Source organism: Dromiciops gliroides, chromosome 2 (assembly GCF_019393635.1).
Source record: "Dromiciops gliroides isolate mDroGli1 chromosome 2, mDroGli1.pri, whole genome shotgun sequence".
Lineage (NCBI taxonomy): Eukaryota > Metazoa > Chordata > Mammalia > Microbiotheria > Microbiotheriidae > Dromiciops > Dromiciops gliroides.
The window spans coordinates 659,323,089-659,338,819 of NC_057862.1; the positions used below are offsets into that span (position 1 = coordinate 659,323,089).

A 15,731-nucleotide genomic window follows, 5' to 3' on the forward strand; every position below is an offset into this window, starting at 1 on the left:
TGTGCCCATGGGATGATTGATAGGTTTCTATTCTATGTTTTCTCATGAATACTCATTCATTGTCCTTTCACAAGGGGTTGTGGGACCAGGGGAGGCTTTGTTTCTGGTGTATTACTTCTGGAACAGAGCATGTGTTCAATCCAATGTGTGAATGGGTAGATTTTAAAAACCAAGGCTTATTTGAAAATAAGTCTGAGGGTGGGGAGTCCAAAGAGGTGAATTTGCTCCAAAGGTCAGATGGGAAGAGAAGACATCTTCCTTATTTCAATTTCTAATGAGAATAAGCCAGCCACCTCCTCTCCTTTTCCTTCCTACCCTATTCCATTGCTCAGAGTCCTACAGTAAATACTCTTGGGGGAGACAGTATTTAAGAGATGGAAGGGCACTGGATTTAGAGCCAGAAGTCTTGACTTTGATGCTGTAACCTTTGTGCACTTGGAGCTCCCATCTCCCAACTCTATGCCATCCTCTGGTCATCCCCCTCTCCCTCCCTCCCCCTCCTGGCCCCCTTCAAGACTCAGTGCAAATCCCACTTTCTACAGGAGGGCTTGATCGGTCTCTCCAGACTAGTGCCTTCCCTTCGATATTGCCTTCCATCAATACTGATTATACTTGGTATATACATAGTGATTGGTGTGTTGTCCCCCCCGCAAGAATAGGAGCACCTTGAGGGCAGGGACCATGTACTGACTATTGTGCCTGACACATACTAAGTGCTTTAAAAATGCTTATTGATTGACCCTGGACCTCAGTTTCTTCAGCTGTAAACCAGGGGAGCTGGAATAGGTGATTTCCAAGGTTCATTCCAGCTTGAAATCCTTTGATCATATGATCAGTTTGCTTATGGGGAAAACCCCTCCAAGGTTTGCTGTCTGCTGAGGCAAAAGTCGCTACCAGCTTTAAGCCTACGATCCTCTAACCCTGTAGCCCCTTTCCTGCCTTTGTCCTTACCGGCACATCGCACTCGTTCAGAGGATGGAGAAAGAGCGGCTCCCGGTCTGGGCACAGGTGACTATACTGACGGGCAAAATTATCCGCCACCTGGAGGAGCAGTTCCTCCTTGGGATTATTGGTTCTGTAGGTCACTGGCAGTGTGGACGTGTCTATGGAGCTCTTTGTGAAGGTCCTGTAGCCCAGGGATGGAGAAAGATGGACTAAGGAGTGAAGGAACAGAGGCAAATTCTGAAGCATCAGCTAGACCTTCCTGTCTTCTAGGTGGGAACCTGTAAGGTCATGACTCTGTGGTTTCATCTGAGGGACCCCAAGAAGTGCCCTATGCCCCACTAGCCTCATGCTCTGTCTACAACCCCACCATAAGAGAGTCTTTTCCTTTTGATAAACTAGGCTTTTGGCTCTCTTCACAAAAATATGCCTGAGCTTAATGAAGACTCATTAAGTTATCAATGATTCATTGGAATTTGGAGCAAGAAGTCTTGGTGATGTCCTGACTCCAATACATACCGGCTGTTGACCTCAAGCAAGTCACAAACTCTCAGAGTGCTCAGAGGAGCCTCTAAGACTACATGAGTAGGAGAGGAGGTGCCAGTCTTCATTGGTAGAGAAAGTTCCCCACGGGGAATGAAATCAAAGGTTCAGCCAAAAGAAAGATTAAGACCTTGGTGTGAATTCTTTGTCAGACAATTCCTCTCATCTATCTGAGATTAGGGCCATGAGGGAATGGGAGTTCTATGCCAGGGATAAGGGTGTTTGGGGAGTTGTCTGCAAAAGGCAGGACTTGTGGGGGGCATGCATGTGGTCAGAAAACTCCTTCTGTGCTCAGGTACAAGAGGCATCAGAAGGGCAGTGGGTAGGAGGAAGATGGGAAGTAAGGAGCAACAGGAAGTGCTACAGACAGTCCTTTGGGGGTACTGGTGGCTCCAAATCCCTAAACCCATTTAGCCACTGCTTCATTCTACAATGTTGGGGAAGATGATTCTCCCCATTGTGTTTGTCTATTCCCTTTTCTACCCAGTGGAGAGGATTCCTGTCTTCTTCCCAACTTCTCCTACTTCTAGTCCAGCCTGGCTCTGACCTCATGAGGAAGGAGTCCCCTTATCTTCCCAACTACTAACACAGGAACTTCGGGGATGTGGACTTCAATTTCGCTCAGCTTCTGCTCCAGATCGATGAGTTCTTCTCGGTTGAGAGTGACATCTTCTCTTTCTCTTTCTTTCTCTGCTGCCCTCCTTGCTGCTTGCTCAGCCTCTGCTTCTCTTTCCGCTGCTTCTTCCTCTTCTACTTTCTCCTTCAGGACTTCCATGTTAATTTCTATCTAGCTGCTGAGAACAAGAAGGGTAGACAAGGTGAGTCAAGAGCTGTGAACCAGAAGATGGGAGCCCCAGTTTCTGGTTCGTGCTCTCACTACCTCATTATGACTTTGGACAAGCTCCTCTATGGGTCTCTATCTCCTCTTTTGAAAAATAAAGGTGTCAGAATTGATGATCTCTAAAATGGTTTTCCGTTGTAACATTCTACAATTTTGCGTTTTCTCTCTTTGGACATGTGGAACCTTGACCTTAGTAACATTGGGTAATCTTAAAATGAAGTCTCTTTACCTCAATAGCACCCATCAGAAGTCCCGTGCACATAATAAACACTCAATAAATGTTTATTGGATTTGGATTGGATAGGTCAGTCAGCCAATGAAATTCATTATATCATCCATCTTGCCCTGGATACCCATTGGATTTTAAGTCCCTCAAAGCAGGGGCTATCTTGTCTGTATCTTTAGCACTTGGGATAATGCCTGGCACATTTTTGTTCAGTCTTTTCAGTAGTGTCCTACTCTTTGTGGTTTTTTGTTTGTTTTGTTTTTGTTTTGAAGCAATTGGGGTTAAGTGACTTGCTCAGGGTCACACACCTAATAAGTGTTAAGTGTCTGAGGCCAGACTTGAACTCAGGTCCTCCTGAATCCAGGGCCAGTGCTCCATTCACTGCACCACCTAGCTGCCCCCTAGTGTCCTACTCTTTATGACTCTTTATATTTGGGGTTTTCTTGGCAAAAATACTGGAACGGTTTGCCTTTTCTTTTCTAGTTCCTTTTACTGATGAGTGAACTGAAGGAAATAGGGTGAAGTGACTTGCCCAGGGTCCCAGAACTAGTAAGTGTCTGAGGACAGATTTGAACTAAGGTCTTCCTGACTCCAGGCCCAGCCCTCTTTCCATGGCATCACTTAGCTGCTCTACCTGTCACATGGTGGGTACTTAATAAATGCTTATTGACTGACTGGATATTACTTTATCCAGACTTTTCTGGTCTGATTGGACGTTAGCCATCTCATGGGACTTTCCCTCAAAGAATTCTTCAGTTGGGGTCTCTGAGTTTCCCTCCAATCTGAAGTTCTTGATAGTAAGTTCTGCCTGGAAAGAGGCCATCAACTCAGAACAAGTCCATCTCCTTCCCCTCTGCCCTTGAACAAGTTGTTCCTCAGCCTAGGAACACTCACTCACCTTCCTCACTTTTGCTTCTTAGAACCCCCTTCAGAGTTCAGTTCATGTTCTACTTCTTTCTGAAGAGACTTTCTGAAACCCCTTAATTCTCTTTCTGTACTCCTCAAGATATTTATATATCCATCCACTCAGTCAAATGGAAGCTCCTTTGAGGTCAGGTATTGTTTTATTTTGTCTCTGTATCCCCAGCACAGTACATTGCACACAGTAAGGACTTAATTAATGCTTGTTGGATTGGATTGAATAGGTCAGTCAACCAACAATGTTTGCTCAACACTCACTGTGTGCCAATTTCTGAGCTAATCGCTAAGGAAAGCTTCTGACACCCAAAGGTTCCCTCCTCACTTTATTTCCTATTCTAAAGAGGACAGGAAAAGGACCAAGAATCTCCCTATGAAAAAAGAAAGAGTTGGGCACACACAGAAAGCCTTTGGTCCCAAGCTCTGACAGGTGAACTCTTACTTCCTCTCGTCTGGTCATTCCTAAGCCCTGCTGCCCAACTTGGGTAGATTCCTTACCCCCTTTGTAGCTCCCTTTTATATGTGTTGTCTTCCCCCATTGGAATCCAAGCTCCTTCAGGGAAAGAATTGTCTTTGTTGCTTAGTATCACCAGAATAGTGGCCAGCACAGAGCTTCAACACTGAAATGTTTTATCATGTCATGTCATGTCATGTCATGTCATATGCCCCACATGTTCTATATCATGCATCACATTATATGATATCACATGTCACATGATGTATTACACATCATATCAATATCATCACATAACCTGTCATATAAAAATACAATCCCACACAACACAACCTGTTCAATGATGTGTTATGTGTGGCACATAATATCATGTAGAATATCATATCATGTGTCACAATCACATTATATAACATCATATCATTTGCCATATATCAGATGACACATTATGCATCATATCACATATCATGTCACATGTCACAATCACACATCATAATGGAACATGTGACACACCACATAACACACAATGTGTTATCACACAACATGTCACATGTCATTATATAATATATAATACAGAATGTCATGTGCTACAGTCACACAGTACATCACAACACATAATATGTCATGTTACATGTAACACACACAATAAATGTCATATCACATATATCATATCATATGGCATAGCAAAGCATTTAACATATCTCGTATCCTATCAGCAACTATAAAATCACAGATTCTCAGAATTGGAAGGAATCTTGGGGTCACTTAGTCCAATCCATACCTGAATAGGAATCTCTTCAGTGTTTACTGGTGTCTGAGTAAGCTGGGAGAGACAAATTAGTCTCTAATCTCTGCTTTGTCCCCCGCCCCTCACACACACTTGTTGATGTTATTGTCTGTTCTTGATAAGTGTCCCTAAACGTTGCTCAGAATGCTGGAAATTCCTACCATGACCTTGCTGGGTATATGAAGAAGTCACTGATCTTCTCTGAATCTTCCTTTGTTTCATTTACTGTAAAACTCAGTGCCAGGGAATTGGACTAGATGAACTGAAAGGTCCCCCCTAGTTGGAGCAATCTGTGATTCTGATTGGCATGCACTGATCAGGTAGACAATAGATTCGGGGATGCCATTTTTATGTCAGAAGATCATAAGCCTAGAGCTGGAAGGGACCGCAGAGTCCATCCATTTAGGCCAACCCACTCATTTTACAGATAAGGAAACTGACACCCAGGGAGGTTGAGTGACTTCTCCAAGGTCTCCTAGGTAATAATTATCAGAAGTGGGATTCTAACCTAGGTCCTCTGATTCTTTCTTTTTTTTTTTTTAGTGAGGCAATTGGGATTAAGTGACTTGCCCAGGGTCATACAGCTAGTAAGTGTTAAGTGTCTGAGGCCAGATTTGAACTCAGGTACTCCTGACTCCAGGGCGGGTGCTTTATCCACTGCACCACCTAGCTGCCCTGGTCCTCTGATTCTAAAGCCCACAGTGATCTTCCCTAGAAAGACCCAGTTAAAATACACAAGTTCTCTAGAAGCCAAAAAACGAGATAAAGCATATAGAGTGCTTTGCAAACCTTAAAGTTCCGTATAAAGGAGTTATCATTAATCACCATTATCACTATCATAACCATCATGACCATTACCATCACCACCCACCACCATCATCAACTACAGGATAGAGTCAATAACTTCAAGGTTCAGGTCTGATACATCCTGACCCTATAACCCAGGGCAAAACACTTACTCTAAACACAAACCTTCAGTGGTCTGGGCAACTCTCTAAGACTTTTAAGTTACTGAGGCAGATGTCAACAACTCCATTTGTAGAAGGTGGTTCTTCACTTGGAAGTTCCCTGTATGAGTGAAATCTCAGGTCAAGCCCCTAGCCCTAATCCTTGTTATAATAATAAAAATGATTGACAATGACTGTTGATGATGTTGGTAATTCTTGACCAGTGGAAAGGCCCCAGGATTGGAAGCTGTAAATCCTGGATCAAATGACTGCTCTTTCTCCTTTCATCAATAAAATGAGAGTGTTGAGCTAAGTGATCTCTAGGGCCCCTTATGGCTCAGAGTCCTGTGAACTAGTCCATTCTTTGGCCCATCCAGTCATCCAATGAGTAATTTATAAGTAATTGCTATGTGTGGGGCACTGTGCTAAGTGCAGAGAATACAAAGAAAGGCAGAAATACTGTCCAGTCCTTAATGACACATCATGCAAGATATAATAATACAGTGTAATGAGAGGGGGCATTGGCAGCCATAGAGAGGGGGACTAGAAAAATTCCCTGCAGAAAATGGAATTTGAGCTGTCTTGAAGAAAGCTGGGAAGCATTGGTGAGGAAGGGGAGGATTCCAGGCATGAGGCACATCAAGGAGGAAAAAATGGAGTCACTAGATGAAATTTGTGTGTGAGGAAGAACAAGATGTTGATGGGTATGTGTGGAGAGATTGTAGAGTGTGTGGAGGGTCATGTATAAGAGAATTCTGGAGAGATGGGAAGTGGCCAGGCTATGAAAAATGGGAGAGAGAGAGAGAGAAAAAAGAGAGAGACAGAGAGAGAGAAAGAAGAAAGAAAGAGAGAGAGAAAGAGATAAAGGAGAACGAGAAAGAAGAGAGAGGAGAGAGAGAGAAGAGAGAGAAGAAGGGAGACAGAGACAGAGAGAGAAAAGAGAGAGAGAGAAGAGAGAGAAAGAAGAAGATAAAGGATATCAGAGAAAGAAGAGAGAGAGAGAGAAGAGAGAGAAAGAAGAGATAAAGGATAAAGAGAAAGAAGAGAGAGAGAGAGAGAGAGAGTCTGCTCTTTTAGGAAAACCATTTTGGTAGCTAAATGAAGGATGGACTTTAGTGGAGAGACACTTGAAGTAAGGACACCAACAGTAGGCTAAGATACAGGCAAAAAGACATATCAGAAGAAGGGAGCATGGCAGGGCTAGCGGAGATGTCCTCAGTGGTCTGGAATGGTCACCCTGGGGTGACTACAAAGACAAACTTTACTGGCTTTCTCAGTTTTTTCTTAGTTGGCTTTCCCTATCACTAACACATTTCTCCAATTCCCTCCACCTTCCCCTCCAATCTATCACTGGAGCTACAGAGGGCTGGGTTCATCTCCCTTCCATCCCCCAGCCTCACCAATTCCACTTGTCCACCCTACCAGGATCCCCCACCCCCAGCTATTCCCCTTGTCCCCCACTCCCACCCCAGCTCCCCTCCATTCCTCAATCCACATCAGCTTACAGGGAGACGAGGGCTGGAGATCACTGGGTTGATGATATGCCCCTCCCACCACCACAGCTCAGCCCTCCTGCTACCCCCACACTGTCCTCACTTCCTAGGACACCAGCACCATCCTCCACCCCTAAACAGCTGCCCTAGTTTGTTAGTCCGTCTCCATAGGAACCAGCTTCCGGAAGCTAGGGAGAGAAGGCTTCTGGGAGTTGTAGTTTCTAACTTCCCAGGGACTACTACAGCCAGGACCTAGCCTCTGGATCCTGGACTTGCTAAGTTGCTTTGTTTTGAAGCTCTGCCTCCCTAAGATCCCCTTGAGGGAGGAATCACCACGCCTAGATATTCCATCACTACTGACTGACAGAGGCAAAAGTGGTAACAGAAGCCATCTTTGCAGCTGTTCTCCCCCAAATCACAAACAGACTCAAAGTACTTCTGGAGGACAGCTGAATCCAATTAAATGTATCTTAATGTGATGGACCACCATAGGAATGGTGACTATGAAACTTATAAGGAGATATGAAAAGACCTATATGAGCTGATGCAGACAGTGAGTTCTTTAAACGACAAGAACTTTGCATGTTCTGACCCCTACTGGACATAAAATAAAGGAAGAGGGAAGGACAATAGGACCAAAGGGACTAGAATTAGGGGGCAGACCTAGAAGAGAGCATTGAACAAAAGCATGTTTTTTCTGTGTTTTTTGTTTCCACCCCACAAACATATTTAGCTTTAGTTGTTTTTTTCACCATCACCAGGTATATATCTATATCTATATATATACCTAGCTTTCCCTAGGTTTATAATTAAAAAAAAATTAAACAAGTCATTAGGGGGCAGCAAGGTGGGTGGCTCAGTGGATAGAACACCAGCTCTGGTATCAGGAGTACCTGAGTTCAAATCTGGCCTCAGACATTTAACACTTACTAGTTGTATGACCCTGGGCAAGTCACTTAACCCCACTTGCCTCACACAAAAAAATAAGTCATCAGGAACCCCCACAGTCTATGAGTACAAGTAGGAAGAAGTTTGAGAGACCCTCATGCTTCTTACACCTTATTTTTGGAAGGCAGTGAGTGTTTGTTGACCCCAACGTTGCCTTTTGTGATATTCTTGTTTCCCTAATAGGGTGCAGAGGAGGGGATCTCCATAGTAGCCTTAGAGTTATAACAGAGTTCAAGGTACTCCCTCTAAGATACAGCATTTGTTCCAACCCTTAGCTTGTGAGCCCCTACCCAATAATCCCCTTTGCCAGACAAAGACAGGTGACACAAGTTCTTTTTTGTTGTTGTTGTTGTTTTTTATAGAGAAGATGCCTTGATTAGCAGAGCTGCTGGCCAGACCTGGGGCACATGCCCCACCACCCGTCACCATTGGGGAAGGGGGCTCAGAACTTCTGGAACTGCTTCCTGGTCCTGGTGGCCTTGGTGACCTTCAGCACGTTGAACCTCACAGTCTTGCTGAGGGACCTGCACTCACTCGCAGTCACAATGTCTCCAATCTGGACATCCCGGAAGCAGGGTGAAAAGTGCACAGACATGTTCTTTGTGACATTTCTCGAATCGGTTGTATTTGAGGATGGCAATGCAGGTAGTCCTGGTGGATGACGATGGTCCTCTGCAATCTTCATCTTGGAGGTGACACAAGTTCAAAGCAAAAAGCATTTTTTTTTTTTTGCAGGCAATAGGGGGGTTAAGTGACTTGCCCAGGGTCACAGCTAGTAAGTGTCAAGTGTCTGAGGCCGGATTTGAATTTGGGTTACTCCTGAATCCAGGGCCGGTGCTTTATACCACTGCGCCATCTAGCTGCCCCCCAGCCACAAAGCATTTTAATGAAAAGAATAATAGATAGCATCAAGGAACGAAATTGAGCACCAAGTATGGCACCGAATATCTTTCATACCTTGAAGGGAGTCAACAAACTCTCCATTCCTTCCTCCCAACCCCCAACACCACCCCCAAGTCTCCACACAGTGGGAGAAAATATTGAAGTTTTAAAGGATGGCGGTGAAATTGAAAATTGTGTTGTCTCTACACTTAGCTTCTCAGGGTACAGAGTGTTGCTGTCCTCAGGATACTGATGCCTCTGGGTATGGAGTTCAGTTTGTTAAATTCTACATGGAATTCTACAGTTCAGGATTGTCACACTAGCTCAGCATACCCAAGTGTTATGTTGATTTCTATGGAATATTGAAATCAACAAAGGGAGGTCACCATGCAGATGGATTGTTGACTTAGTTTGTTTGGTTCAGTCTTTTTCCCCTTTCTGTTTCTTGCTTCAATACTTTGGGTATCCAGAAAGTCACTGGAGTAGTAGGTATCTTCTCCACCTATGTCTTAAGTCCTCCATGCTCTATCAGACTGTGAGTCCAAATGCCTAGGCTTCCACACCAACGAGTCTCTCCTCATTACTTCCTAACAATCCTATCAGGTCATTCCATCAGCCTTCTGAGCAGCAGACCAGGTCAATCCTCATGATGCCCATAGTTGTTGGAGTGGCCACTGCCCCCTTTTATAAGTACAACTTACTTCTTTCCACCCCACCTAGAGGGGCCAGGTTTGCCTCCAAGACCCACCCACCTCCATTTCAGTTGCCTTTCAATGGCCATTCTCCAAACCCCCAAACAATTCAAACCTCTTGATATCCTATTCCATTGATGCACCACTCTATGTCTTAGCCAGTACCAAATACTTTATACTATAGCTTTCAGATTTGGTATAGTTAGTCTACCTTCCTGTGCATTTTTTTCATTAGTTTCCCTCTGTATCAAACCCCAATTAAAAAGTGCTGCTATCAACATTTTGGTTTTGTTAGTGCCTTCCTCGGGGTATGTGCCTAGCAGTAAAAATCGCTGGGTCATGGGGTATGAAACATTTTAGTCACTTTCTTAGACCAGTTCCAAAGTGATTTTACAGAATGGTAGGGTCACTTCACCATCCCACCAAGGGGGTATTTGTATGCCTGTATTTCCACAGTCAGTCAGCATGCATTTAGTAAGGGTTTAGTATTTGGGCTGTGGATATGAAGACAAAAATGACACAGTCCCTGCCCTCAAGGAGTTTACATTCTAATGGGGAGACAGTATGAACATATCAAATACGCCGATAACATCTACAAAATGAATATAAGGTAGTTGAGTGGTGAGGGAGGGTCAAAGAGAAGTTTTATGTAGAAGGTGATACTGGAGCTAAATCTTGAAGGAAAATGAGGATTTCAAAAGGCAAAGGTGAGGGAGGGAGGGTATTCTAGGTAGGGGTACAGACAATGCCAAAGGGCAGATGGGGTGTGATGTGTATAGAAGAGTGTGTCACAAGCTCTCAGACAGAGTAGTTGCTAAACTCAGCATCTTTAGCCAGGATGTGACCATCCCAGTGCCCACTCTATGCTCTCACCACCAGCCTCTTTATCACACAGAAGGGCTTGGAAAAGGAGGGGTCTTCAGGTTTTACCCTTTTTCGTTCTCATTTTGTCTCAAAGCCAGTTACCAAGGAGGAGTTGACCCCTGGATTTGAGAAGAGATAGTTCTTCACACGCCTCTCAAGTGGCTTTCACAGTCAGTCCACTGGGCTGAAGCAGAAACCAGGGAGGAGCAAGTGTGAAAAAACCTTCTGGGGTGTTGTGGAAGGAAGATGGGAAAGAATAAAGCAGACACAAAACTCTCTCACTACATTCATTTCACTTCCAGCTCCTCCTTCAGAATACAAGTGTGCACACCTCTATGGAAGCAAAATATTACTGAACATCTCGGCCTCAGTTTCCTCATCTCTTGTGAAGATCAAATGAAAGGAAGATATATAGAGCTATATAAATGATTACCTCTAAAATTGGAAGGGACCAAAGAGACCAGCTGAAGGCAATGGGATATGGTGGAAAGAACCCTAGATTTAGAGCGTACCAACTCTTCCACTTGGTAGCTGCCTGATCAGGCAAGTCACAGAGTTTTCTCTGGAACTCAGTTCCTTATATGCAAAATGAAGGAGTTTGACAAGATCTAGGGTTTGCAAAGTGTGGTCCACAGACATTGGGAGACCCTTTCAGGGGTTCCGCAAGGTCAAAATTGTTTTCATAATAAAATTAAGGCATTATTTACCTGCTAAAATACTCTTCCCTTTTCTGAACACATACCTGTGTGAGGCTGCATTTTCTTCATCTTCTTCAACCAAAATAATATATTACAATAGATTGAAACAGATAGGAGAATCCAGCTGTCTTCTCTTAAGCCAGACTTAAAGAGATTTGCAAAGAGATGTAAATCAATACTATTCTTCTCCCTAAATTTTCTTTAGTTTTGAAAATATAATTGCTTTTTTTTTTTTTGCAGGGTAATGGGTGTTAAGTGACTTGCCCAGGGTCACACAGCTAGTAAGTGTTAAGTGTCTGAGGCTGGATTTGAACTTAGGTTCTCCTAAATCCGAGGCTGGTACTTTCTCCATGGCACCACCTAGCTGCCCCCAATATAATTGCTTTTAAAGAAGTGAGTTATCAACAAGCAATATGTTTATTATTTTTAATTAATTAATGTATCATAATTTATCTATTTTAATTTTTATACAGTGAATGTAGCTGGTATAGTGGATAGAGTATTAGGTTTGGAATCAGGAAGACCCATTTTTATGAGTTTAAATCCAGCCTCTAACACTTCTATGTGTCCCTGAGCAAGTCACTTAACCCTGTTTGCCTCAGTTTCTTCATCTGTAAAATGAGCTGGAGAAGGAAATGACAAAGTATTCCAGTATCTCTGCCAAGAAAACCCCAAATGGGATCATGAAGAGACCAATAACAACAATAGAGATAATAATAACCCTTACAAACAAAAGTACGTTGGGGTCTTCAATTATTTTTAGGAATATAAAGGGATCCTGAGACCAAAATGTTTAAGAATCACTGGCTAGATGATTTCTAAGTTTCCTTCCATTTCTACACCCTATCATCCCCTAGGATTAGAATTCCCAGGTAACAAAGATCGTAGAGAAAACAGTGTATTAGGAATATGGAGGCCTGCGTTCTAGATTTAACTCTGCTGCTAACAAGTTCTGTGATCATAAGCAAATGATGTGTTCTATCCATGCCACCTCCTCAAACTGTGGTGACAATCAGAGGAGATAATTTAGCAAATACAGAGTATTCTGCCATTATTAATATTATCCACCGTTTTGTTGTTGTTGACTTGTTTCAGTCATGTCTGACTCTTTGTGACCCTGTTTGGGGTTTTCTTGGTAAAGAAACTGGAGTGGTTTGCCATTTTCTTCTTCAGAACATTTTTACATCTGAGGAACTGAGACAAACAGGGTTAAGTGACTCACCCAGGATTACACAGCTAGTAAATTTCTGAGACTGGATCTGTCTCAGGAAGATGAGTCTTCCTGATTCCAGACAGAGCACTCTATACACTATGGTGCCCCCTAGAACCCATTGTATACGATTAAAAATGATTTTACCAAAGCTTTTTACTCTCAAGAGATCTCTTCCATTCAATCCAAGCCTTTATTAAGTGTCTACTATGTGGCAGGCACTATTTTCAGCTCTGAAAAAAAGACAATACAAAAAAACAGTCCTTATCCTTAAAAAGTTTTTATCTGTTGGGAGTCTACCTGCCAAGACAAATCCAGGAACTCTATGAACATTATTACAAAACATTTTTCACACAAATAAAAGCAGATCTAAAAAACTGGAAAACTTTCAAATGCTCATGGATAGGCCAAGGTAAAATAATAAAAATGACAATTCTACCTAAATTAATTTACCTATTCAATGCAATACCAATCAGACTACCTAAAAATTATTTTATAGAGCTAGAAAAGTTAATAACAAAATTCATCTGGAAGAACAAAAGGTCAAGAATATCAAGGGAACTAATGACAAAAAATGCACAGGAAGGTGGGCTAGCTGTACCAAATCTGAAGCTTTACTATAAAGCAGCAGTCATCAAAACTGTTTGGTACTGGCTAAGAAATAGAGTGGTAGATCAATGGAATAGGTTAGGCACAGGATACATAGTAGCAAATTACTATAGTAATCTACTGTTTGGTAAACCCAAAGACTCCAGCTTCTGGGATAATAACTCAATATTTGACAAAAACTGCTGGGAAAACTGGAAGATAGGATGGCAGAAACTAGGCATAGACCAACATCTTAAACCATATACCAAAATAAGGTCAAAATGGGCACATAATTTAGACATAAAGGGTGATACCATAGGTAAATTAGGAGAGGAAGGAATAGTTTACCTGTCAGATCTATGGAGAAAACAATTTATGACCAAAGAAGAGATAGAGAATATTATGAAATACAAAGTGGATTATTTTGATTACATCAAATTAAAAAGGCTTTTGTACAAACAGAAGCAATGCAGTCAAAATTAGAAGGGAAGCAGAAGGCTGGGAAAACAATTTTTATAGCCAATGTTTCTGATAAAGATTTCATTTCTAAAATATATAAGGAACTAAATCAAATTTATAAGAATGCAAGTCATAAAAAAAGAAAGCAAGTCATTCCCTAATTGAGAAATGGTGAAAGGATATAAACAGGCAGTGTTCAGATGAAGAAATCAAAGCTATTGCCATATGAAAAAATGCTCTAAATCACTATTGATTAGAGAAATGCAAATTAAAACAACTCTGAGGTACCACGTCGTACCTATCAGATTGGCTAATATGACAAAAAAGGAAAATAATAAAAGTGGAAGAAACTGTGGAAAAATTGGAACACTAATGCATTATTGGTGGAGCTGTGAACTGATCCAACTGTTCTGGAGAGCAATTTAGAATTATATCCAAAGGGCTATAGAACTGTGCATACCCTTTCTCCCAGCAATACCACTATTAGGTTTTTATCCCAAAGAGGTCATAAAAAGGGGAAAAGGACCCACATTACAAAAATATTTATAGCATCTCTCTTTGTGGTGGCAAAGAATTGGAAATCAAGGGAATGCCCATTAATTGGGGAATGGCTGAACAAGTTGTGGTATATGAATATAATGGAATAATATTGTGCTGTAAGAAATGATGAGCAGGTGGATTTCAGAAAAACCTGGAAACACTTACATGAACTGATGCTGAGTGAAATGAGCAGAACCAGGAGAATATTGTACACAGTATAAAAAATATTGTGTGGGGGCAGCTAGGTGGCACAGTGGATAGAGCACCAGCCCTGGAGTCAGGAGGACCTGAGTTCAAATCTGGCCTCAGACACTTAACACTTACTAACTGTGTGACCCTGGGCAAGTCACTTAACCCCAATTGCCTCACAAAAAAAAAAAAAGAAAATGAAAAGTGATGATCAACTGTGATAGACTCTTCTCAGTAATACAATGATACAAGATAATTCCAAAGGATTCATGATGGAAAATGCTCTCCATATCCATAAAAAAGAACTGTGGAATCTGGATGCAGATTGAACCATACTTTTTCTCCAAAAAAAGTTTTTTGAGTTTTTTCCCTTTTGTTCTGATTCTTCTTTCACAAGATGACTAATGCAGAAATATGTCTAATGTGATTGTACATATATAACCTATATCAGATTGTTTGCTGTCTTGGTGAAGGAGGAGGCAAGGAAGGGAGGGAGAAAAATTTGGAACTAGAAATCTTATAAAAACAAATGTTGAAAACTATCTCTACACGTGACTAGAAAATAATAAAATACTTTTGTGATAAACAAGTTTATATCTAATTGGTACACATGTGGATACAAAATTTAAAGTCAGACATAAAAACAACAACACCAGTTTAAGTGGTAGAGAATGGTAACAATGTGGGGAAATCAGAAAAGGCTGCCTGGAAGAAGAGGCATCTTGAAGAGGGCTAAGAGTTCTAAGAAACAGAAATGAAGAGATTTAGGAATACGTTCTAGAGATGGGGGATGGACTAAGACATGGGAGTTAGGGGGTAGAGGGCCAAGTTCAAGGAACTGAGTTTTCCTGGAATATAGAGCACATGAAGAGGAATAATTGAATTAAGCCTGGAAAAATAGGCCAAAGGTAGATGATGAAGGGGTTTGTGTGTGTGGGAGAGGCAATTGGGGTTAAGTGACTTGCCCAGGGTCACACAGCTAGTAAGTGTCAAGCGTCTGAATCTGGATTTGAACTCAGGTCCTTCTGAATCCAGGGCTGGTGCTTTATCCACTGCACCACCTAGCTGCCCCCTATGATGAAGGGTTTTAAATGTCAAGCCAACAAATTTTTGTTTTATTCTACTGGCAATAGGAGCCACTGATGATTCCTGAGCAAGGGAATAGTGTGCTTTAAGATTATTTTGGCAGCTGTGTGAAGGGGGAGAGTGTGGAAGCAAGGAATCCAGTTAAGTATTTGTTTATAGAGGTGTGGCAGTGCAGTGTGAAAGAGCAGCAGACTCGGAATCATGAAGACCTAAGTTCAAATTCTGATGTAGATGCTTATTAGCTGTATGACCCTGGGCAAGGCGTGAAACTGTCAACTTCAGCTTCCTCTTTTGTTAAATGGAGATAATACCCACCTTCCAGTGTTGTTGTCAGGCTCAAATGAGATAACGTCATGAACCGGATGGAACCAGCCTCTAACCTATGAATGGTCAGAGCCAAACAGAGCATGCCAGAGACAGGTGAGTC

General features: G+C 42.1%; 1 protein-coding gene across 1 annotated transcript in view; it reads right to left on the bottom strand.

Annotated features, from left to right (window-relative positions):
- DRC7 (dynein regulatory complex subunit 7) overlaps positions 1-7,290 on the bottom strand; it is a 44,319-nt gene extending 37,029 nt beyond the window's left edge. Inside the window, 3 exon segments of the mRNA XM_043988034.1 lie at positions 952-1,126; positions 2,073-2,279; positions 7,161-7,290. Of these exon segments, the coding sequence (XP_043843969.1) occupies positions 952-1,126; positions 2,073-2,260 (363 nt within the window). The 5' untranslated portion in view covers positions 2,261-2,279; positions 7,161-7,290.
- Between the last annotated feature and the right edge of the window lie 8,441 nt (positions 7,291-15,731).